Source organism: Delphinus delphis, chromosome 20, assembly GCF_949987515.2.
Source record: "Delphinus delphis chromosome 20, mDelDel1.2, whole genome shotgun sequence".
In the NCBI taxonomy this organism is placed as follows: Eukaryota; Metazoa; Chordata; class Mammalia; order Artiodactyla; family Delphinidae; genus Delphinus; species Delphinus delphis.
Window position 1 is genome coordinate 32,129,088 of NC_082702.1, and position 22,565 is coordinate 32,151,652.

Sequence of the window (22,565 nt, forward strand, 5' to 3'; positions counted from 1 at the left end):
GATTACCCATAATTTCACTACCTAGAGCAGGACTAGGGGAATGATAAAAGGATTATTTGTTGTGTTCATACCTACCTCTGGGTAAGCACACACCAGTCAGTTGTCTGAACTTCATCCCTTACGGCAGAACCCAGCTGGCAAAGCCCCCCTCTCCAGGGCATACCTTCAAGTATTTCAATTATAACTAACCTTTACTGAGCTCCAGATGAACTCACCGAATTCTCCTGATGGCTCTATGAGACATCTAATTTATAGATGGAGAAACCAAGGCTCAGAGAGGGCAATTAACTTCCCCAAGGTTGCACAGCCAGTAAGAGGCAGAGCAGAGATTTGAATTCATCCGGTGCCAGAACTGAAGTCTCCTCCAGATCTGACATGCGCCATCCCTTTTCCTTCCCCTCAGAGGAGCTGGATTCCAGACCATTCAGCAGTTCCAGTGTTCATTCATTCATTCTTTCTCACGTTCATTCATTTATTAAGTCACTCAAGTGACTTAATATCAATATTCCTGAGCTCAGGTTCGGTGCCAGGGGTAGGCTGATCCTGTCTGTCCCCCACACTGCGTGCCCACATCTGCCACACTCTCAGGACTCCAGCCCGAGAACCTGAACTCCATTTATTACAAAAGACTGGGTTTATCACATTGTACTATGAACAGCCACAGCCCCCGCCCAACCCCTAGGGCCCAGAGAGGCAGCCTGGGTGGAGGCCCCAACAGCCCTCCTTTGACACCCGCTCCCCCTGCAAGAAGGTCGTGGGGGGGCGGCACCTAGAGTGGGCCTCAGAGTGGTCCTGTGTCTATAAAACCAAATGGGTCCAAGGACCCCAGGCATATATATATATATATATACACACACACACACATATATATATATATAATATATATATATATATAAAACATAGGCCATGGCTTCCCTTTCACAGAGTGTAGGTAAGGTGGGACCACCGATGCCCACTGTGGGAGAGAAGGAAGTCATCTGTGGCAGGGACCATGGTCTGCTCCCAGAGCGAGCACAGGTAGCTGCATCAGTTCAAGTGGCGGGTCAGCCTGGGCACCCGGGGGCCCGGGCTGCTGGCCAGTCCTGCCCAGCCCTGGGAGCTCTAGGCCACCTGGATCTGCAGGTCCTCATCCTCGTCCAGGTCGCTGGCTCCGTCCCCCGCCTCCTCGGCGCCAAAGCGAGCGCTGCGGATCTTTCCAAAGAGGGGGGCGTTCTGCTGCTGCCTTCGGAGCCTGCGGGGTGGGGTGACAGGCGGGTCAGGGATGAGCCTGATCAGCTGGTGCTACAGCAGCTAAGCCGCCCCTTGCGCTTCCCTGCTGCCAGGCACCAGACTGGGCCTTTTACAAACATTACCTCACCTCACTTCATCCTCCCGGAAGCCCCTGAAATGAGGGAGGTGCTTCTGTCACCCCCATTTTACAGACAAGGAAACTGAGGCACAAAGCAGTTGAGTAATGTGCCCGAAGTCCCACAGACAGCAGTGAGAGGTGCTGGGCTCTGAGCTGGATGGCTGGCTATGGAGTGGGCCAGGGGCTCAGAGAGGCGAAGCCGCGGCTCAAGGTCAGGCTGCTGGGATTCAAACCCAAGCCAGGCTCCAGAGCCCACAGGGAGAGAGTTTGGGGGTGTGGGTTCTGAGTCCCCCACATCCTCAATGTCAGTGAGAAAGCGCTCCACCCTAGCTCTTCCCCACAGTAAAATTCCTAAAGCCAAAATTTACCAGGCAAACTTCCCTCTAAGAGGAGCTGGTGGCGGAAATGCCCATCCCCCCTTTCCCTTGGCTCCCCTGCCCCCCACCCCCAGCGGAGTAGCCGCCCAGGCTGCATCTTACTGGAAGGCATGAATTATTAACACGGCAGGGAGGGGCACAGGCGGGGGCCTCCATTACTGCACTGTGATTTAGTGAGCTGTCCCCGGAACATTAAAGCACGAAAAGTTGGGAAATAAAATGAGGCAGCGGTCCCGGGCAGCCCCGCCCTCCCCGATGGAAGCACTTGAGAGGCTGGGCAGAGCCTGCCTGCCCACTCTGGGAGTTTATGGCTCCCAGAGAACGTGGCCGAGACTGCGGGAGAGCCCTGAGGCTAGGCGGCCTTTGGAGGGGTGTGTGCTGGGTGGGGCCGGGGTTGGGGGGGCGGGGGGGGGGGGGGCGGGGCAGAGCTGGCCAGACACTGAGCCTGACTTGGGCTCATGCCTGGGCCCCTGAACAACACTTTACAGGCAGCATACCGGGCAGCTGGGGAAACTGAGGCTCGGCTGGCCAGGTCACACAGCTGACAGGTCTGCCTCCCACAGCTTGTACTCTAAGCCACAGAAACTCAGCACACACAGTACATGCTCTGCAAATGAGGGCTCAGGCGGCAGATGGCGGGGGGCGGTGATCTGGCCTGACCACCCACTAGCTGTGTAGCTGTGGAAGGACTTACCCTCTCGTGCCTTAGTTTCCTCGTCTGCCAGCCCCCTAGGAAAAAAAATCTCTCCCTTTCCTTCTCTCATAGGAGCATGATTCTTACAGCACAATATCTGACCCAAATACAAAAGCTCCACTAATATTTAGCATCTATTATGTGCCAGGTACTTTTATAAGCATAGATCAGCTCATTTAATTCCCACAACCAAGAGGTAATAAAAACTGTTATCAGCCCCATTTTACAGATGAGCAAACTGACCAAGAGAGGTCAAGTAAGTGGCCCCAAATGACACGGCTACTAAGTGCAGAGCCAGAATTCCCAACCACCCAGGCAGCCTGCTGCAGAGCCTGGGCTCTGTCTATTCCATGAAATAAGAGGACGCAGGTACGGGCCTGCCCCAGGCGCGGCACAGGAAGACTCAGTCTCAGGTGGGGGCTTCTGAAATGGGGAGGGGCTTGGACTAGATATTATCTGTCATCTCATGTCTCTGAGGGGAGTCGGGGAAGAGAGCCATTCACAGGGTGTTGTGATGGAGAGGGAGGCAGCAGAGGGATGCAGAGTGTGCTGGGTGGGTCCCCCAGACCTTCTGGTCCTCCCTCACTGAGGCTGATGGGTCCTGTCTACAGATGAGGAGGTCGGGGCTACCATCAAGGCCGGGGCTCCTCCGTGGTTCCCTGCCCTCCAGTCCTTCAGGATCACCCCAGCCTGCTCATTCTTCTTATCAAAGACTCCCCAGACCCACTGTCCCTCCCTGCTGCCCCACGTTGGGCCTGACCTCTTTGGCCGCCCCTCCTATCCTCTGGACACACGACACAATTCCAAGGCTCCCAGCTGGTCTTACTTCCTGCACTCCCTTCCCCGGTTTCCTGGCCCTGGCCCTTCCTGCCTGGAGGGGACAGGATTCTGGCCCCAGGACGTCCAGATCTCTTCCTTCTCTGTCTTCCCCACTAGCCCCACTCAGGGCTCCAACCCTGACCCCTGACCCTTGGCTTCCCTCGGCTGGAAGCGCTTCTGCCCTGTTTCTGAGCCCCAGCCAGGAGTCCTCCCCCGGAGGGGCTGCACGCTGGGCCCACCTGGACTGCACGTGCTCCAGCTGCACTTGCAGGTTCTCGCTTTGCTCCGTCTGCTCGTCCAGTGACCGCTGCAGCTTACGTGCCTGGTTGTGGGCCTCGTCCAACTGGGGGGTGAGCAGGGCCAAGAGCGTGGGAGTCACCCAGGGCTGCGCCAGCCTCTGCCCCGCCATCTGCTTGGGACCAGCCACTCCTGCTGTTCCTCTGTGGGAATGACCTTCCCCAAGAGCAATTCCTGTCGCTCCTTTGAGGCCTACCTCCTCCAGGGAAACATCCCTTTCACTTCTCTTCTTTCCTGTTGCCCCTCCCTTCCAAACCTCCCCATCCTCTAACGCCCCAAGCTACTGACCCACCCATCAACCTACCTACCCTATGAACCTGTCCATCTGATCATTCATCCATGGGAATATCCTTCTGCTCATGGACGTACCCACCACTCACCGTTCGTTAATCTCTTCAGACACCCATTCACCCTACCCTTGTGTCCTTCCATCCTTCTGTCCTTCTTTCCCTCTTCATTCATTCTTCCACCCACTGACCCAGTCAGCTGTCTGTCCATCTTTCCACTATCCACTCAGTCATCCATCTTTCCATATATCCATCCATCCAACCAATCACCCATCAGACATCTGCTGTTACATCTCATCCATCTATCCTCTCTCCCTCTCCCATCCATCTGCCCACCTATTTCCTCATCCATCTGTTCATCCATCCATGGAGTTATCCTTCTGTCCTTCTATTTAACCAACTCCATATCCACCCACTCATCCATCCATTAATCTATTCAACCACTTATCCACCTTGTCTGTCCATTTTTCTTCCCATGCTCCTACCCACACACCATCTGTCACCCACCCACCTGCTCTATCCTGGGTCCCTCTTGAGAGTCAGGCTTGTGCCAGGGGACCCAGCACGGACCGACATGGGAAGGCCCTGCAGCCCCACTCCCACCTCCCCCAGCTGAGGTCTGCAGGCTGTGCTTTGGGCCCCAGCAGGCGTTCACCTCGTCCTCAGCCTGGGCCAGCTCCTTCTTGAGCTCCTCCACCCGCAGCCGCAGCTTCTTCACCTCTGCCTCGTGCTGCTCCACCCGCCGGCTGGCGTGTGCCAGCTCCGCCACCTTCTCCTGGAATTGCTTCTTGAGCTTGCTGTGCACATGCTTCAGGTCTGCCAGCTCCTGCAGGGGAGCAGAGATTGGGGGAGGGCTCGTGCGAGGGAGTTCCATGAGGTCAGGCAGTTCTAGGGGTGCCGGAGTCTCTCTTGCCCGGAATCTCTCCACCTGCTGACTAAAATACCAGTACTAGAGCTGGCTGAGCAGCTGGAGGCTACAGGTGCCATCTAGTGAGGTGAGAAGGCATGCGGGGCAATGAGGGAAGAGGTGGGTGGAACTGGTGGCTCCACTCTGGACATGTAACTCTGGGGCGCCGGCGGGACATGACATGGAGGTGTCCAGCAGCCTACTTGAGCTGAGTCATGTTTTCTGGGGAGGGGTGAAGTCGGGATTCTTTGGTGTGTAAATGGCATTAAAGCCCTGGGTCTGGAGATGAGCTAAGATGGGGAGTGGGTGTCGGAAGAAAAGAGATCAGAAGCCAGAGTTGCTGGGAAGGGGATGAGCAGCCAGGAGAGGAGCTGCCCACCCCTGAGCTCTGTGATTTCTCTGAGCCTCAGTTTTCGCATCCATGAAATGGGGACAGGAACTACCTAAAGGTCTCTTGAATCCATCCTCTTTGTTCCATCTCCACCAACCTGAGCCTGGTCCTGGCCGCCATCATCTCCCGCTGCCCCGGGAAACGGCGACAGACTCCCCACCAGCTTGCCTTCCTATCCGCCTTCCACACAGCAGCCAGTGAGCGCTGAGAACCACAACCTGCTTGCACCTACCTCTTACTCTTCAAAGGTGGCCCTGAGCTCCTGCCTCACCTACCACGTCCTTCTTGCCCACCGCCCTCCAGGCACACCGGCCACCCTGCTCCTCCAAAGTTCCATGTCCCTGTCGCCATGGGATGTTCATTCACAGTATTTCCGAATCCTCTCCCGGAATCAGTTCACTACCAGTCAACACCTGCTTTCGCTTGAGACCTGGGCTCAAACGTCACTGCCTCAGGGAAGTCTCCCCATGACCTGGGCCTAAGCCAGGTCCCCTGGTATTCCCTCTTCCCTCTTCCTGCCCAGCCACGGAGCTGTGTGACCAGCGTGAGTGTGTAAGGGAGGGAAAAACACCCGCATCGCCCTGAGCCACCAGCTCCACGAGGGGAGGCCACGTCCCTCCTGTCCGTTCACTGCTGTGTCCCCAGCACCTAGAACAAGGCTTACACACGGTGCTCAGTAAACATTTGTTGGGTTAATAAAAGGGCTGTTGAGAGGATTAAGTGATATCATGGACAAAAAACACCGGCACAGGGCCTGGCCCACAGTGGTGCCCCATAAATGCAGCTACTATGATATCACTTAGCCTGGCCCACAGCAGGCGCCCGGCAGGAGCCGCGGCTGTGGCGACTACGACCTCTGTCCGTAGTTGTTACTTCAACGGTCCCTGGCCCCCTGCGGGGTGGAGCTGGACACCCAGGAGGCCCTCTGCCCCAGCCCTGGCCGCGCCACCCACTGCCCCACCCACTGCCCCACCTTGTTCTTCTCGAAGAGCGCGGCCTGGCTGGCCCGCAGGTCGCAGTCCAGCGCACTGGCTGTCTGCCGCCGCCGCCGGGCCAGAGCCTCCTCCAGGTCCCCGACCTGTGCCCGCAGCTTCTTGTTCTCACGCTCTAGGCCCAGCTTCTCTGTCTCCAGCCGCTCACGGCGACCCCACTCGGCTGCGTTCTCCGCCTGCAGCCGCTCCATCTGCAACAGGGCAGGACAGGGGGAGGGGTCCACAGGGAGGGGGTGCGGAGGGCCAGAGCTGGAGGCTCCCCCTCCCCACCTCCTCCTGCAGCCGTTTTTTTGGCTCCAGGAAGCAGGTCCAGTTGCAGCGGCTATAATTAACCCGGGCTTATTTCACGGTGTGCAGGATGTGAGGGCGCTTCTAGTCTCTGTGTGGGAGAGAGGCCCACCCCCTGCAGACTGGAGCACCCTCGGGGTGTGGCTGGTTCCCCCTTAGTGTACAGGCCTGGTTCCTGCCCTCTTCTTCGTGAATGACTGATGGTGGCAGGGCCCCTGGTCCCCCGAGCCCCAGGCGCTCCCAGTGGCCTCACCTCGCCCCTCAGCTCCGCCATCTTCCTGTCCATGCTGGAGCGTGCACCCAGCTCGTCCTCCAGGTCTTCGGACATGCGGCCCAGCTCGTCCTGGTGGGCCTCCTTCAGGATGCTGAGCTGCATGACACAGCACAGCCTGGTGAGGTGAGGACCACCAGCCCTGGTGGGTGGGCACTGGTCATAAAGGCTCAGCAAGGAGCCTGAGGTGGTGCCCAAATGGGCCACCGGGTAACTAGAAGAGACTCCAAATTTGACCACTTCTTCCTCTTCTAACATCTCTCACCTCTTATCTCATTACCATCTAGCCTCCCAGTGTCCACTCTTGCCCCTCATCTCCCCAGTCAACCCATTTTCCACCACAACAGCCCAGGAGGAGCTTTGAAAAAAGATAAACCGGGCTTCCCTGGTGGTGCAGTGGTTGAGAGTCCGCCTGACGATGCAGGGGACGCGGGTTCGTGCCCCGGTCCAGGAAGATCCCACATGCCGCAACTACTTAACCCACGTGCCACAACTACTGAGCCTGCGCTCTAGAGCCCGCCAGCCACAACTACTGAAGCCCGTGCACCTAGAGACCGCGCTCTGCAACAAGAGAAACCACTGCAATGAGAAGCCCGTGCACCGCAACGAAGAGTAGCCCCCACTCACCACAACTAGAGAAAGCCCGTGCGCAGCAACGAAGACCCAATGCAGCCAAAATAAATAAATAAATAATAAAAATTTTTAAAAAAAGATAAAAACTGACCCCTCCCTATGGTCCCGTAAAGCCCTGCACGATTGGACCCCTACCTGTCTCCCCTCAACCGCATCTCCCACCTCTCTCCCTTGAGCTCTCTGTGCTCTGGGCACCTCGGCCTCCTCCCTAGTCCTCAAATACACAAGTTCCTGTCCACTGCAGGCTTCACACGTGTGGTTCCCTCTGCCTGGTGCCCCCGTTCAGAGGTATCTTGAAGGGCTGACTTTTCTCATTCTCAGGTCTTGGCCTAAATGCTCCCTCCTCAGGGAGGCCTCTCCTGTCCTCCCTGCCTAGAAGGGGTACTTCTCCACACACACGCCTGTCCCCCCAAGAATGTGAGCTTGGGAGGACAGACAGCGTGTCTGTCTGCCCGCCTTCGTATCCCTGTATGGCCTGGGCCCAGGGCAGTGAACACAGGCTGAACGCACCCAGTGGATCTGAATCCGGGTCTGCCTGTGGGTGTGGGGTTGGTCACATGAGAAGCACCTGGGGTGCTTTTAAAATAGTGCAGATTCACTGTTGTCTAGCAGGGAAAACTGCCAGATGAATGCTCTTTGCAACGGCATGGATGAGCCTTAAACATGGAATGTTGAGGGAAGAGAGCCTGATACAAATGAGAATCTTTATAATTATGTATCTGTAAATCTGCACGGTTGTCTTACTCACTTTTCTTCAAAAGATTACACAATTTGAAAAGATTAAAAAGACAGATTCTTGGACCCAACCCCCAAAGATGCTGACTCAGGAGGATGAGGGTGACGTCTGGGAAGCTCTATTTTAGGAGATTCCTTAAAGAGATTCTACTTAAAGACAGGTTTTCCAGGACAGTTTCAGGCTCTGAGGTCTGTGAACCTCACGCCTTCTGGAAAAGTAGGGATCCAGCCCAGCTTTCCGTGGGTGGCTGCGCCCCCTGGTGGCCATCAGGGCCTGCACAGGAAGCAGTAAGGGAAGCCCAGCCTGACCCCTGCCTGCCCTGAGTCCCCAGAATGCAGTGGTGGAATCCCCTCTCTGCCAGCTGGAGCTTCAATTTCCTCATTTGTAAGATGGGGACATCAGGACCCAGATGTCTTGACTGCTGTGAGGCTCCAGCGAGATTTTGCACCCACTATGTGCCCAGCGAACGTCCAGACTCCTCCCCTTCATCTTGGTCTACAAGGCCTATGGGATTTAGCTCCCCTTGCAATCTCATCTCTCAGGTACTATCCTCCAGCCACACTGGCCTCTATTTCCTGAACACACTAGGCTTGTTCTGGCCTCAGGACCTTTGCATTTGCTGTACCTTCTGCCAGGAACTTTGCCCCTATCTCCTCTCAAGGGTGGCTTCTTCTAATCACGTTAGCTCTTGCCTCAAATGTCACCCTCTTGGAGAAGCCTTTCTTTCAATGACCCACCACCTCATTTCTCTGATTGTGTTTTGACTCTTTCACACCTTCTGAACTTATCTACCTGCTTACTGTTGGTCTCCCTCACCACGGCCCCCCCTAAGGTGAGCTCCTAAAGGTAAGGACATTGCCTGCCCCAGTACTCAGAACACTGCATGGCACATGGCTGGTGCTTGACAGTGAATGAATGAATGCCCTTCTTTCTTCCATTCCCTCTGCTGAAATTCAACAGTGCAGCACTGCTTCCTCCAGGAAGCCCCTGTGGTCTCCAGGACTCACTTGCTTGAGCATCTCCTGCTTGGTCTTGCTCAGCTCCTCATACTTGATCTTCCACTGGCTGAGCTCCCCCTCCAGCTTCTCAATGTTCCTGCTCAGTGCCATTTTATCCCTGGGGAGGGGAGAGGGAGGGATAAATGGGGGTGAGTCCACTGGGGCCCTCCGCTGAGTCCTCCTATGTAGTCTGCACCTGTCAATCCCATGTCCAAAGTGCTTGCCTCTGCATTCAAGGCCCTGGCGCCCCACTCTGCGGCAGGCACCCTGTTTGCATTTCTTCTGGAGCTCCACCCTCTGCACAGCTACAGGTGCCCAGCTCCCAGTGTGGAGTGACCAGGCCTCCAGGGCACTGGGTCCTGGGCTCATGTGCCAAATGAGACCCCCATTTCTTCCTATCTGTTTTATGTAGGCTTGGTTTGAACACACAGCTTTGCAGTTGGAAAAGCTGGGAAACACTGTCCAGTGACTCTCTGAAGGATGGGTCCCGTCTTGTCATCAGCACTGGGTGGCAGTCCCATGTGTTCTCGTGACCCCCACCCTGCACTCTGTCCTGAACATGAAGGAGGCGCTGTGGGTAACAAGCGTGGTATCTGGCCCCAGCACACAGTGCTTTACGACCAACCCCACACCGTGCTGGTCTCCCGTTCTGGAAGTCTAGTATTTCTTTACATTTCAGTTTGTACAATAGGTTGATTTTTGTTTGTTTTGCTTTAAAAGAAAGGTATTGTCTCATAGTTCTGGAGGCTCCAATCTAAGACCAAGGTGTTGGCAGGGTTGGTTCCACGTGAGGGGTGTGAGGGGAAATCTGTTCTATGCCTCTCCCCTGGCTTCTGGTGGTTTGCTGACAATTTCTGGTGTTCCCTGGCTTATCTCTGCCTCTATCTTCACAAGGGCATTATGTTGATTTTTAAAAGACTTCTGTGTGTAATTAAGTTAAACTATCTTTGTGTTTAGTTTCTGGACAGAAAAGAGGGTGTTACAAAATATTCATCATAATCGGGCTTGTGCCCCGATCAAGGTAACTGGTGACCTCCACGTCCTAAATCCACTGGTCAGTGCTCAGTCCTCTTCCTACTTGACTAGCTGATCACTCCCTCCTCCGTGACACAGTTTCTCCTGCTTTCTCTGCCCCCCACTGGCTCTCTTCTCCTGTCTCCTTTGCTGTTGCCCTCTTCTAAACTTGGTCAGCTTCAGGGCCCCATCCTCTGGCCACCTCCCTATCCACTCTCACCCCAGCTCACGGCTTTCAGTATCATCTACTGGCCAATGACTCTTGCGTTTTTACCTCCAGCCCAGACCCGTCTCACAAACTCCAGATGCATTCATGTCCCCAACTGCCTCCGTGCCATCTCAAACTCAACACGTCCAAAGCCAAATTCCCAGCTGCAACCCCCCAATCTCCCTATCCCTTCTTCCCTGCTTTTATTTTTGCCCACGGCACCCTCCCCCCATGAAGGCAGGGACTTCTGGTCTTACTGATGGCTGTATCCTCACCGCTGAGCAGAGCCTGACCCCGATGCCCAACACGTATTATTTGAATTAATAATAATAATAATAAAAAAAACCCTCACACTGTGTCCTTGGGCAGAGCACCACTGTTCTAAAGTCCCAAGACTGAAACAGGACCATTCCGCTTCAGTGAATCTCACCTTCTGAGACACGGATTTTCACTCTGTGATTCTGAGGACGCCCTGGAGTGGCCTGGCCCGGCCCCCGGCCCCTGCCTGCCTCCCGGGACTTACTCTCGCTCCTTGAGCAGCACCTTCTGGGACTCATCCAGCCGTAGCCGCAGGGCAGTCAACTTGGAGGCATCCTCCTCGATGGTGGCGGTGTCCTCCCAGGGCAGTCGGCTACGCTCCTGGCGGCCCGAGCTGCCCCGTGAGGCCCCGGCCCCTACGCTGTGTGCCTCCCAGCAGCCCTCGGGCTCCTCTGGTCTGCTCTTCAGCAGGCCCTCCACCACCTCCAGCTCCTGTGGGGTCCAAGGTGGAGGCGGGGTCAGTGGTCGCTGAGTGCTCACCCTCTTGGCCTTCATCGTGGCCTCTCCTAGGCCCAGGGTCTGGCATCAGCTTGGTGGGTAACCTTGGGCAAGTCACACAGTGCTTCTGGATCCCAGTTTCCTCTTCTGCTGCCTGCTTCTCCACCCCTGGAGAGGGAGGGACACACCCTCTCCCTGCACTGCCTAAAAGTGCACACAGAGTCAGCCACTAAGGTTCCCTGAATCCTGGAAGAGTCCCCAGAATAGGTGGTAAGCTCCCTGTCAGTGGAAGTATGCAAACATTTGGTGGGACACTGGTGTGAAGGTATGTAGAAGCAGGGATTCCTACAACGAATAAAGACTAGATTCCCTCAAAAGGAATTCCCACTCGAAGATCCCGTTTTTCAGGTGCAAACACCTGCAACACGATAAGTGAAGCGGCAAAAGATGTATAGGAAGGTGGGTGGCCTCTGCGAGCGGAACCAGCTCCCAGATAGGAAGCAGCGAGGGATTATTAACTCAACTCTGAGGCCTCTTCCTCCCTGCCAGGCTCCCCTTCCCCTCTGCCCTTGTCTGCCCCCTGGCCTGCCTCTGACTACAGACCCAAGACGCCCATGGCCTCTGTTACAGCCTGGCTTTTCCCACAGCCTTTCCAGATGAGTCTGGGCCAGCCCCTTCCCTGACTGGCCCTTGGTTTCCCTATCTAGACTGGGACAGTGGCCCTGAGGCCCCCCTGAGGAGTGAGATTCTACTCCTCTTGTATCTCAGACTGTCTGGGTGGGGGCCTCTGATGCCACCTGGTCCAAAGCTCCAATTCACAAATGAGGAAACAAGGAGGGAAGAAGGGACTTGCTGTGGGTCACAGAGGACAGGGCTGGGCTGGAGAGCAAACTCAGACTGCAACTCCAGAGCTCCCACCGCTGGTACCTGCCACCCCGTCGACTGTGACTCATAACCAGAAGAAGGAGAGAACAGGAATAGTGCCGTGAGGCTGGCTGGTATACAGGGGCTCTCATTCCCTGCCCCGAAGAAAAGCAATGAACCCCAACTGCAAACACCATGCAGGCCTGGGGAAGAGGGGCTTCAGCCACCAGGAGGCAGCAGTGCCCACTCTAGCCCACAGGCAGGAGAGGAAAGGGGGCAACCAAGAATCTTAGCTAGAGGAGCTGGCCTGCCTGGGGACGGAGCTGGGAGCAACCTGAGGCTGGACTCTATCCCTAGATGGCCTTCTGGTGACAGGCCTGCTGGTTCAGGGGAGGCTGCCCTCCACACACACCATTAATATTCCAGATGTACTGATTACTATCACCATGGGCTCTGGAGTTCACTTGGGGGCAACTCCCAGTGACTCTAGTCACCAGCTGGGAGCCATTGGTACTTAACTTCTCAACGCCTCAGTGTTCTCGTTGGTAAAGGAAATACTTCCTGGGGTTGCTCTGAGAATTAAGCAGACGATGCACGTGCACAGCCTAGCACCCTGTGGAGGTGCCCATCGAACCGTGGATGCCATTTCCCAAACTCACCAGGCACTCTCAGCCTCTAGGTTTTTGCACAGAATTTCCATCACCTGGAATGCATTCCTGCACTTTTCACAGCCAATTCCTCCGCATCCTCCTAGTCTCAGCTTAAATGGACTGCTTCCAGAAAAGCTTCTGTGCAGCCCCCTCCTCAAAGCCTGGATCTGGGACCTCCTCTGTGCTCCCACTGCCCGGATAACCCCCCACCCCTCAGCTTTGATTGACACCTCTTATAAATGTCTCCCCCTTCCCCTAAATTCAAATCGAACGAATGAATGGATTCAGCTCTGCTACTAATGGATGTCTTCCAGGTAAGTGCTTAGAACCTGCTCCTGCTCAAAGAGGATGATTTCTTGGTTCTGTTGACTACTCAGGTGTGGGAGTGGAGGGACCACGAGAACTGGGGACTCTCTGCCCTGCGGGCGGTCTCTGGAAGGGAGGTAACCTGGGGCCCTGCAGTGCAGAGCCTGACCCCCTGAAGGAGTGAAACCTCCCTGCGGGCCCGGCCCTTACTACCCCTCTTTCTAAGCCAGGCGGCCACCTCTTCTGCCCGAGTCAATCAGCCCCTCCCACTTCTAAAATCCAGCGCGAAGGCCCCGCCCAGCAGCCCCGCCCCCCCGCCGCGCACTTGGGGCAGCCCCGCCCCCCCCGCCGCGCACCTGGCTGCCCGTGGGTCTCTCCGACCCGACGTCGCGCACTGGCTCCTGCTCCCTCTCTGGCTCGGTCTCGGGACCGTCAGGCGTCCTGTCCATGACCCCCCGGGCGCCCCGCAGCCGCGCCAGTTCGCGGCCCCGCGCCTCGCACTCGCCCTGCGCCTCCTGGCGCTCGCGCCGCGCGCCCGCCAGCTCCTTGGTGAGCGCGTCGAGACGCTGGCGCAGCTGGCGCACCTCCTCGCGCGCGCGGTTGCGCTCGGCGCGCACCTTGCTCCATTTCTCGCGCCAGTTGGCCGTGCAGTCCGACCACCAGCGCATGGTCTTCTCCATCTGCGCCGCCCGCGCGCGCGCCTCCTCCAACTCCCGCAGCCGCAGCTCCTCACGGCTCTCCCAGTCCCCGTCGGCCAGCAGCGCGGGCGCTGGCGGCAGCGGCAGAGCAGGAGGCGGACCGGGCGAGGGCGTGCCGCTCGGCGGCGTGGGCGGCAGCGAGTCGGCCGGCCCCATGCGCTCGGGCGACGGGCTGCCCAAGATGGTCAGGAGGCTGCCTTTGGACAGCTGCGGGGACTCGGCCAGCCGGGGGCTCGGCCCGTGGCTCATGGTGTGGCCGCGGGGGCGAGCAGGCTCTCGGGCCCTGGGCTGGAACTCCCAGACTCAGAGGCGGCGCGGGGCGCGCGCGACGTACGCGATACCACTGTGCATGATGGCCACTGCTACCCGCTGCTCTCCCGGCCACGGGGCGGGGGATGCCTCCTCCAACCTGTGGGAGAACACAACCATTATTAGGAGGTGGCTACCATCCGCCCATATCCTTAAGCTCAGCCATGGGAAGGGAGTAACCGGCAGAGGGAACAGCATGGGCAAAGGTGGGAGGACTGAAAATGGTCACCTCCAGAAGCCCCAGTGAGGCTGGAATGGTGAGCAAGGGCCTGCAACCGCTTCCTCACTGGCCTCCAGACTCCCCCCTTGAGTCCCTTCACCCTGCAGCAGCTGCAGCTGATCTGAAACCTTGATCTGCTGTCCCTGACCTTCAGGTCCCATCTCACACAGCGAATGGCGTATACTATTCTCTCTCCACCCGGAATGCTGCATGCTTCCATGCTGGCCCTGCCGCCAGGAGTCCCCTCCCAGCCTCTTCCTGCACTGGGCTAACGCGTCTCATCCTTAAAACTTATCTGAGATATCACCTTCTTCAAGAAGTTTTCCCGGACCCCCTCAGGCCAGGTGGTCAGCCCCAGCCCATGTCTCCACTAGCCAATCTCACTGTACCACTTATCTGTGTCCCTGTGTGCTCCCCATCCTGACCCCAGGCTGTGAGTTTGCTGAGGGCAGGGGCTGCCTCCTGGTCTTTGTCCCAGCACTGATGACAATGACAGTGACATTTATGGAGGCCCAGGCACCATGGCTATGTGAACTATCCTCTCAACAGACTTGGGGGAAATTATAGACATTTACTGAAGAGGAAAGGGAGGCTCAGCAAAGTTAAGCCCTGGAGTTAATCCAGATACAGCACCCAGAAGTCCAAATGCAAACACTGGGGCAGGTCTGGTGAACACCTGCACGCTCTGGTCGTACGATAGAAATAAGCCGGTGTCTAGGTGGTGGCGGTGCGGTGTGGTGAGGTGCCCCCCATGCCTGCCGCTGAGCTCTGCTGTTCACGGGCCACGTCCCCTTTAAAATAAGTGAGACACATGCCCCTCTCTATCCCCAACCTGCCACACTCTCCCTCCATGTAGCTCTGTGCTGACCCCCAGGAGCAGCCCCTCGGGGCATCTCGTACTTCCTTCCCCATCCAGCTGGGCCTGTCCCACAGATCCTCACCCCGGCCCCTAAGGCCCTGCCCTGATTGCCATCTCTTCCTTTTTTCCGGGACCCACCAGGGCACTGCTGGTGGGGCTCTCAGCAATCCGGAACAGTGTCCCAACACTGTCTGGCCAACGCTCTGTGTCACCTCTTCACCCTCCTCTGGGCTCTAAGCCCCTCACTCTTGGCAGGTGATCTAATGTCAGAGTTTGCAGTGAAAAGAGAAGCTGTCAGGCTGGCACTCCCTCCCTGTCCTGCCCCAAGCCCCACGGCCCCCTCCTCTCTGCCCCTAAGAGGACAGAGGGGCTCTCCCTCCTTGGGTCAAAGTCCTCCCACATCCAGCTTCTCCCACCCCTGCCAATGATGCCTCTCCAGGGGGCCTTCCCCACCTGCTAAAGTCTCTCCTGACACTCTCACCTCACTTCTCTGTCTCCTCCCTTTCAAGGCCCATCCAGAGGGGTCCACACTTGCTGTCTCCACCCTGTCCACCTCCCTCTCTCTCTCTCCTCAGGCCTTGCCAGGCTGGCTTCCGGCTCCCCTGCCCTACCCACTGGGCACATCCTAGCCCTCCCAGGTGTGCCCTCTCTAGCTCTGGGCACCTTCCATCCCTCCCTTCTTGCATCGCTCTCTCCCAGGGTGTTCTCCGGGTTTTCCTCCTCTTCTCCAGCTGTTCCCCATCACCTTCCCTGGAGTGCTGGTGTCATCCAGTCCTTGCCCCCTTCTCCTCTCTGGCTGCCCCTGCCTGAGCCATCTCGCCATGTCCTCAATAACCCTGAATCTCTCTCTCCACCCCAGGCTGCCCTCCAGAATCGCCCAAACCACCAGCATGTCCCTCAGACAACTCAGACTCAGCTTGGTCGGATGGGATTCACCGTCTCCACTCTCCCCACTACTGGATCCTCCTTCTGGATGTCCCCTCTGGGAGAAGAGCATTTCCTTACTCCTTCACGCTGTGGGAACATCCTGGAATCTGCTTTCTCCCCACCTCCAAGTCATGTCAGTCTGTCTGCCACACATCACGTGGATCTATCCACCTTCTTCCTCCTCAGCCACTAACCTGTCAAGGCCACCACCATCATCTCCCACCTGGGAGACTGCAGCCACCGCCCTCCCTGCCCCATCCCCCTGCCCCCTTTTGCCTCCTTCAAATCCATTCTCAAGAGCAGCAGCCAGAGTGAGTTTTTAAAAACACAAACCTGGGACTTCTCTGGTGGCGCACTGGTTAAGAATCCGCTGCCAATGCAGGGGACACGGGTTCGAGCCCTGGTCCGGGAAGATCCCACATGCCGCGGAGCAACTAAGCCCGTGCGCCACAACTACTGAACCTCTGCTCTAGAGCCCGTGAGCCACAACTACTGAGCCCACGTGCCGCAACTACTGAAGCCTGCGCACCTAGAGCCCGTGCTCCGCGACAAGAGACTGCAATGGGAAGCAGTCTGCAATGAGAAGCCTGTGCAGCAACGAAGACCCAACGCAGCCAAAAATAAATAAATAAATTTATATTAAAAAAATTAAAACACAAACCTGATCATGCCAGTGGCCACAACCTTTGTCATTACCAATAGCTGTGACCTCTCTCAAGAGTCAGTTCCAAGCTCACTCCCTCTAGGGATCCAACACCAAAAATTCTTCAGTCTCCAAAGGAGCTACAGCCTACTGATCGCCCCGCCTGTTCACTGTCCCCACTGCCCACCCTGTCCCTTCTCTCCTTGCTACGTGCCACGGTCGCAACCTCGTCCTCACAAATGCCCTGAGTGCCCCAGCTGTCTCACCTGTTCTTGTCTCTCAGGCAACGCCAACCCTGGTCGCCTCCACCGCTCTGCCTGCTCCTGCCCTCACCCCTATAACCAGGCATCGCAGGTTTTACACCACTGTGTGGACCAGTGTCAGTTTCAATTCATGACCATCAGTGTCATAGTTCCTCAGCATTGATCAGTGATCCTACTACATTTCTCTAGTGCATTTGCTGTTTGTTTACTGTCTGCCTTCACCAGGCACCAGTTCTGGGCCCAGCTCTCTCACCAACCTCATGTAAACCACTGCCCCATGTACTGGGCCTCAGTTTCTCCGCCTGTAGAACTGGGGTGAGAGGTGAGGGAGGCCAGCGCTTCTAGATCAAGGAGTCTTTCAGATTCACCTGGACACTTGCTTAAAATGCAGTTCCTGGGCCTCACCCCCCAGAGAATCATGTTCAGTAGGTGTGGGGCTGGGAATTTGCATTTTCATCATCCAAGTTTGGGACATATGAGTAACTGGTGATGCCTTGTCACCACCCATAGTTCCAGACACACAAACATGCATGTATCAACCCCAGTAACAACTGCACAAAGTTATGTACACAGACACAGCCATACAGACCTAGGTTCCAGGTCCCTGTACACCCCTGACTCCCCACGGGATCCCTGGAAGGCTGAGTGCCCACTGTGACTCACTCTCTCCAACTGTGCAATGAGGTGGCTGGCCTAGATTCCACGTGCATTCACAGACATGTGCACACCCAGACACACATCTGCAGACACACAAGCAATCCCATACATGTAAATATAGACACAGAGACACGGGCAGACACACACACACTCAGAAATGGCCCCGTATGCACACACAACTGTATGTATGCACAGAGAGACGCTCCCTTGTAGATACAGAGTTACAGACACCCCTGAAGACATATACATGCCCACAAAGATGGATACACAGGGACATGCAAAGATACATATTCACCCCTAAGACAAGCACATACACACGAACACATACACGGACATGCACACTCCTCCTCGCCCCATTTTCCTGGCCCAGCTCCACATGGAGAAGCTCTTGGAAAAGAAAAACAATGTGAGAGCCTACGGGGTAGGGGAAGGAGGCAGGAAACCCGAGTGCCAGCCCGGCAGGCAGCCCAGGCAGCCCCACCAGAGCTGTGCTGGGAATGGGGGACGGGGGGTGGTGAGGAGGGGGTGCTCGGGGCCGGGCCCCTGTCTGCTGGGCCCGTCCTGCAGCCCCTAAACTGAGAGGGTAGCGGGGGCGGGGGGGCACTGCCACATTCTCTCTGACACTCTGGGAGCTGCCAGGCCTGGCACGGGGCTTGGCAGGGAGGGGTGGCCCAGTCCTTCCAGGAATCCCAAGCCTGTTGCGCAGGGGCAGGGCAGGCGCCACCCCGGCCCCTAATGGCTTCCAGGCGCCCACACTAAAGGCAGGGGTGGGCTCCAGACTCAGCTCCTGTTCCCCTCCCCAGGAGCCTGGCCCGGCCCCTCCCGGGGGCTGGTGGCGGGGAGCAGTGGGGACAGAGGGGCTCTGAACAGCCCTCCCACCTTCCCTCCTGCAGGCCCAGGGTCCCCTGAAGGGTGTGTGTGCGCGCACATGTAAAGGCACAGGGGTGGGAGCCCAAGGTCGGTTTTCTGGAGAAGTCTACTCCCCAGCACACCAGGAACCCTGCACACACACTCAAGGGCAGCTAGACTCTGCCCAGCAACGCCTCCCCTCACCCCTACCCCCACCCCACTCACATAACACAGCCTTGGGGACATGGACGGACACACACACAGCCCAAGCCCTGGTAACGTACACGCTCACCGAGAGCTGATGCCACACAGAGGTTCAGCTTGCGGTTGTAGAGACAGGCTCCAGCTGCCCTACCCCACCAGGCTCAGCTCCTTCTTCCCCAGGGTTGTGCAGATATGTGTGGGGTGGCCTCCTGATTTCTGCAGGGTGTCACCACCTCCCAAGGATTAGGTGGAGGAGGGACCAGCCTCCACAGGCCCAGAGAGCCTTTCCCACCCACCCTCCCCTCTCTTGCCTCCCACCAGCCAGACGGGTCTATTCCTGCTTGAATCCTCAGGGTTTGTGCCCAGGCTGTTCCCCCACTTGGGATGCCCCCCTCAGCCTCTAAACCCACCCACGCTTCAAGCGCAGTTCTACCACCTCCAGGAAACACCTTGGCCCCCCCAGCCTCACTCTCTGCCCGGGGGCAGAGCCCCATAACCTTCCGCAGCCAGACCTGGCCAGCTGCCCTCTCTCTTCTTGCAGTCCAGGCTTCCCCCAACCCAGGTAGGACATTTGCGCCACCCAGAGCCACTAGGGACAGGCCCTGCATACAAGATTTACTCCAAGTTGACTGGTGGGGTGGAGAGCAGAAGGCTGAACCATGACTTCACATCCCCCGAGCTGGGCAGCGGGGTCACGTGGGACTCAGAGCCCCTGAACCCCATCCCTGCAGCCATCCTCACTGCTCCAGGCAGCGGCTGGCCACTCATAGGACAGAAACCATAATGTTTTGATCTGATATTTGCCTCAGGCTAGGCCCTCACCAGCCCTGTCTACACAAAGTAACCAGTGGTTCCTGCTGCTCATGGACCTGTTTGGAACGTTTGTTTCTCCTTTCTTTCTCCAGCAGCAAACGCCTATGCATCCTTTAAGACCTACTTTGGGATACGTCTCCTCTGGGTAGCCTTCCCTGACCTTGTACACAGAGTATGTTAGTGCTCCCAAAGCACTGGCACCTCCCTGTTCTTCAGCAATTGCCACACTGTGAAGTCCACAAGGGCATCTTGGTCTCGCTGGCTGTCAGCACAGGGCCCAGATGCTGCATAAATGCTTCCCAGGTTGATGGATGGAAAATGAACAGTTAAGGGTTGCCTATAACCTGGGAGGGTTGAGCCATCCTAAGGATCAGGAGTCACTTTGTGGCCAGGCTCTGAGCCAGCTAGGTGTCAGAGTCTGTCTGAGGCCAAGGTCACAGTGAGAGGTCATCTCATGGCCAGGTCAAGGATCAGGCATCTTATCTGAGGAAGCCTGACTCACAGGGGGACAACTTTGTGTTTCGTCCTTAGCATGTTTAGATGACTCATATCTAGTGAGAAGAGTAAGCAATGCTGAGGTCTAGATGGGGCTCAGTTTAGGGGATTGGGGCCGGTGCGCCTGGTGGCCCTACTCTTCCCTCTAGCTCAGAAACCCTCTATGTTTTCCCAGAACCTTTCAGGTGGGGCTCTAGGGCTGGCACGTGGCCACAGGCCTGGCTGTGGGCAGGGAGCAGAGCCCGGCAGGAAACCACAAAGGACGGCCTGATTGGATAAGTGCAGGGTCCAAGGCTGGTCAGCCCACAAACTGTGGGCGCCTGTCCCTCTGACCTGCTGCCCACGCTCCAGTCACTGGACCTCCAGGAGAGGACTGAGAAGGAGGGAGGGAGCCTGCAGGTTGAAACGGAGCCCGAGGGGGTGGCCACCCCTGGCCTGTTCCCAGGTACCCTCATCTCATATCGAGGAGCCACAGATATCCTAAATCACCGATCAGAACTCCCTTCTTTATAAATGGGCCAACTGAGACCCAGAGGTACAGCTACTGGTCCACATCCACATAGAGGACCAGCAGCAAAGTAGGGCTGGGGGTGGGGTGCTAGAATGCTGGGACGGGATGCCTCCCCTCTTGGGTCGTGATCACCTGAGGAGCAAGATGCCCCTGGGACCACCTACACAGTGGGGTCCTCAGTCATCAGGCCAAGTGGCCAAACATAGCTGGCAGAGGATGGGAGCCTTTCATGGGGGCGGACCCCTGCCCCGGGCCTCTGAGCAACTCCTTGAACTATTCACTCTTGTACAGCAGACTTCCCACGAGTCTCATCTCTGCCTCTGTTATGCTGTGTGCTATCTGCAAGTCCGTGCCCTCTCTGAGGCTGTTTCCTTACTTGTAGGATGGGGAGAGGCACTAACAAGATACCTAAAAGCTTTGTCCAACAAGTGGGAAAAATCTGCGCCAATACGAACTAATCCAAGCTCCACAACAGCCCTACATAACCGACACTTAAGACAGAAAAAGTGAAGCCCCGGATGGGGAACGGGCTTGCCGGACACCAGTCGTTCGTACAATCAGAACGGTGGGTCAACCGAGGCCCACTCCCTTCTCCTAGCACTGAGCCGTCGTTCCACCTGCCCCTACTCCTTCCAGAAATTCCCCTTCTGCCCTCCCACGACCGCGAGCCGCCTTAGACCTCTCTTCCTTGCCCCCTCCCCAGCCTCCCAGCTCACCCGAGCGGCGGGCTAAGGGAGGAGGGTCTCCCGGCCCCTCGAGACGCGGTCCCGCCCACCCCACCACGCGGTCCCTTATTGGCAGCCGCCGCAGGCCTGGGGCAGTGGCGCCGCGCTCCGATTGGACCGCGCCGCCCGTCCATCCCGCACTCGCCATGGTGACCACGTTGGGTCCCCCGGGAGAGTTCCAAATTCCGCCCCCGCCCGCTGGCGCCCCCCTCCCGTCCGGCCCCGGCCCAGTGCATTCCGAGGGCGGCCCTGCCTTACCCCCAACTCCCGCAGCCCCTTCACTCCCGAGGCCCGGGCCCCAGGAGGTGGGGGAACCCGGGGAGGGGGCTAGGAAGTTCTGCTCCGAGTCTGGGGGTTGCTGCGGATGCGAGAGCCCCAGCTTCTCTCCTCTACTCCAACACGCCCCCAACTTAACCCCTTCCCTCCCGCGGAAAGTTCGCGGCCTGGAGGGAGTTCCCAGGACGCAGTGGCTTTCGGTCTCCTGCATTGGCGGCCCCGCTCACCTCGGCCGGGGACCCGCGGGCTCCGGACGTCCGACCCGCCGCGGATGGGCGGAGCGGGCACGGGGCTTGCTGCGGCCGCCGCCGGGAGGGCCGAGGGAGGGCCGCGGAGTCTCCTCCTCCCTCCCGGGGGGAGGGGAGGGAGAGGAGTCGGCGGGGCGGGGGCGGTGGGGCCCCGGCGGGTTGCGGACTGGCTCTGACCCTGGCCGTCCTAGTTGGTGGGGTGGGGGACCCAAACCTAACTTTGGGGCGAGGGGCGCGGGCCGAGCCGGCGGGATCAGCACAGAGCGTGCCGGACCCCGACATAGGCCCCACCCCAGCATGGGGGCCGAGAGTAGGGGGGAAGGAAGGCATGGTCTGGGGGCGCCCGCGGGGCTCGGCTTTCCCGCCTCAGGTTTCTCCTTGCGCCAGTGACATACTAGGCGCCCAGCAGCTGAAGTGGGCACCGGCTGTCCCGGGCTCAGCACGTGGAGCGTGTTTACCAAGTGTTCACTTTTGTTACCTGCATTCTTCCCAGTGCCAGCTCTGCCACCGAGTGGACGTGGAGGAGCAAGTCCCTGCCCCTCATCGGGCCTCAGTTTTCCCTTTGTACAACAGAAGGGTTGGCCAGAGTAACCTCGAGCGTGTTGAGAAGTGTGATGGGGCACTTGGCCCGCCGGGCGGAGGTTTTCTCTGATGTGCCAGGGTACTTCCTGCGAAGGGTAGGGCCGCAGCTGACGGGGTGGTCCCGGGCAATTACCTTCTGGGGCCCTTGCGTGCGCCCTGCCACTTTGGGACTTCCTCCCTTGCGAGTGAGTGTTTTCGGTTTTGGCGAGATGGGGAGGCGGGCGCCTGGCGGCCCTGTTCTTACCACATCCTGTCCGCTGGAAGGCCACTGAGGTGAATCCGTCTAAAAAGAGGACCAGAAGTTCAGAGAGGTATATTGCTGTATTGGGACTTTACATGGGAAAAGAAACTAAAAATGAAGAAGATAAATTAGTTTGAACCGGTAATTAACAGTAGAGATACATCTCTTTTTATTGCCCTTCACAAGATGTTTTGTTTTAACAAATTGAA

The 22,565-nt window shown here is 57.5% G+C and overlaps 1 protein-coding gene across 1 annotated transcript; it reads right to left on the bottom strand.

The window, feature by feature from the left end:
- Nucleotides 1-616: 616 nt before the first annotated feature.
- CCDC102A (coiled-coil domain containing 102A) lies at nucleotides 617-21,592 on the bottom strand. Its single transcript, XM_060000845.1, has 9 exons — nucleotides 21,513-21,592; nucleotides 13,193-13,943; nucleotides 10,784-11,010; nucleotides 9,048-9,156; nucleotides 6,654-6,770; nucleotides 6,094-6,303; nucleotides 4,478-4,648; nucleotides 3,478-3,581; nucleotides 617-1,231 (listed from the first exon to the last, which is right to left on the bottom strand). The coding sequence occupies exons 2-9, from the start codon at nucleotides 13,781-13,783 to the stop codon at nucleotides 1,102-1,104; spliced, it is 1,659 nt and encodes a 552-aa protein (XP_059856828.1). The 5' UTR covers nucleotides 13,784-13,943; nucleotides 21,513-21,592; the 3' UTR covers nucleotides 617-1,101.
- Between the last annotated feature and the right edge of the window lie 973 nt (nucleotides 21,593-22,565).

Coding starts and splice junctions, on each gene's coding strand:
- CCDC102A (XM_060000845.1), bottom strand. CDS start 13,783: ATGAGCCACGGGCCGAGCCCCCGGCTGGCCGAGTCCCCGCAGCTGTCC. Junction 6,304..6,653: donor TGGCGGAGCTGAGGGGCGAG/GTGAGGCCACTG, acceptor GCCCTGTTGCAG/ATGGAGCGGCTGCAGGCGGA. Junction 3,582..4,477: donor TGGCCCAGGCTGAGGACGAG/GTGAACGCCTGC, acceptor CTCACCCCCCAG/TTGGACGAGGCCCACAACCA.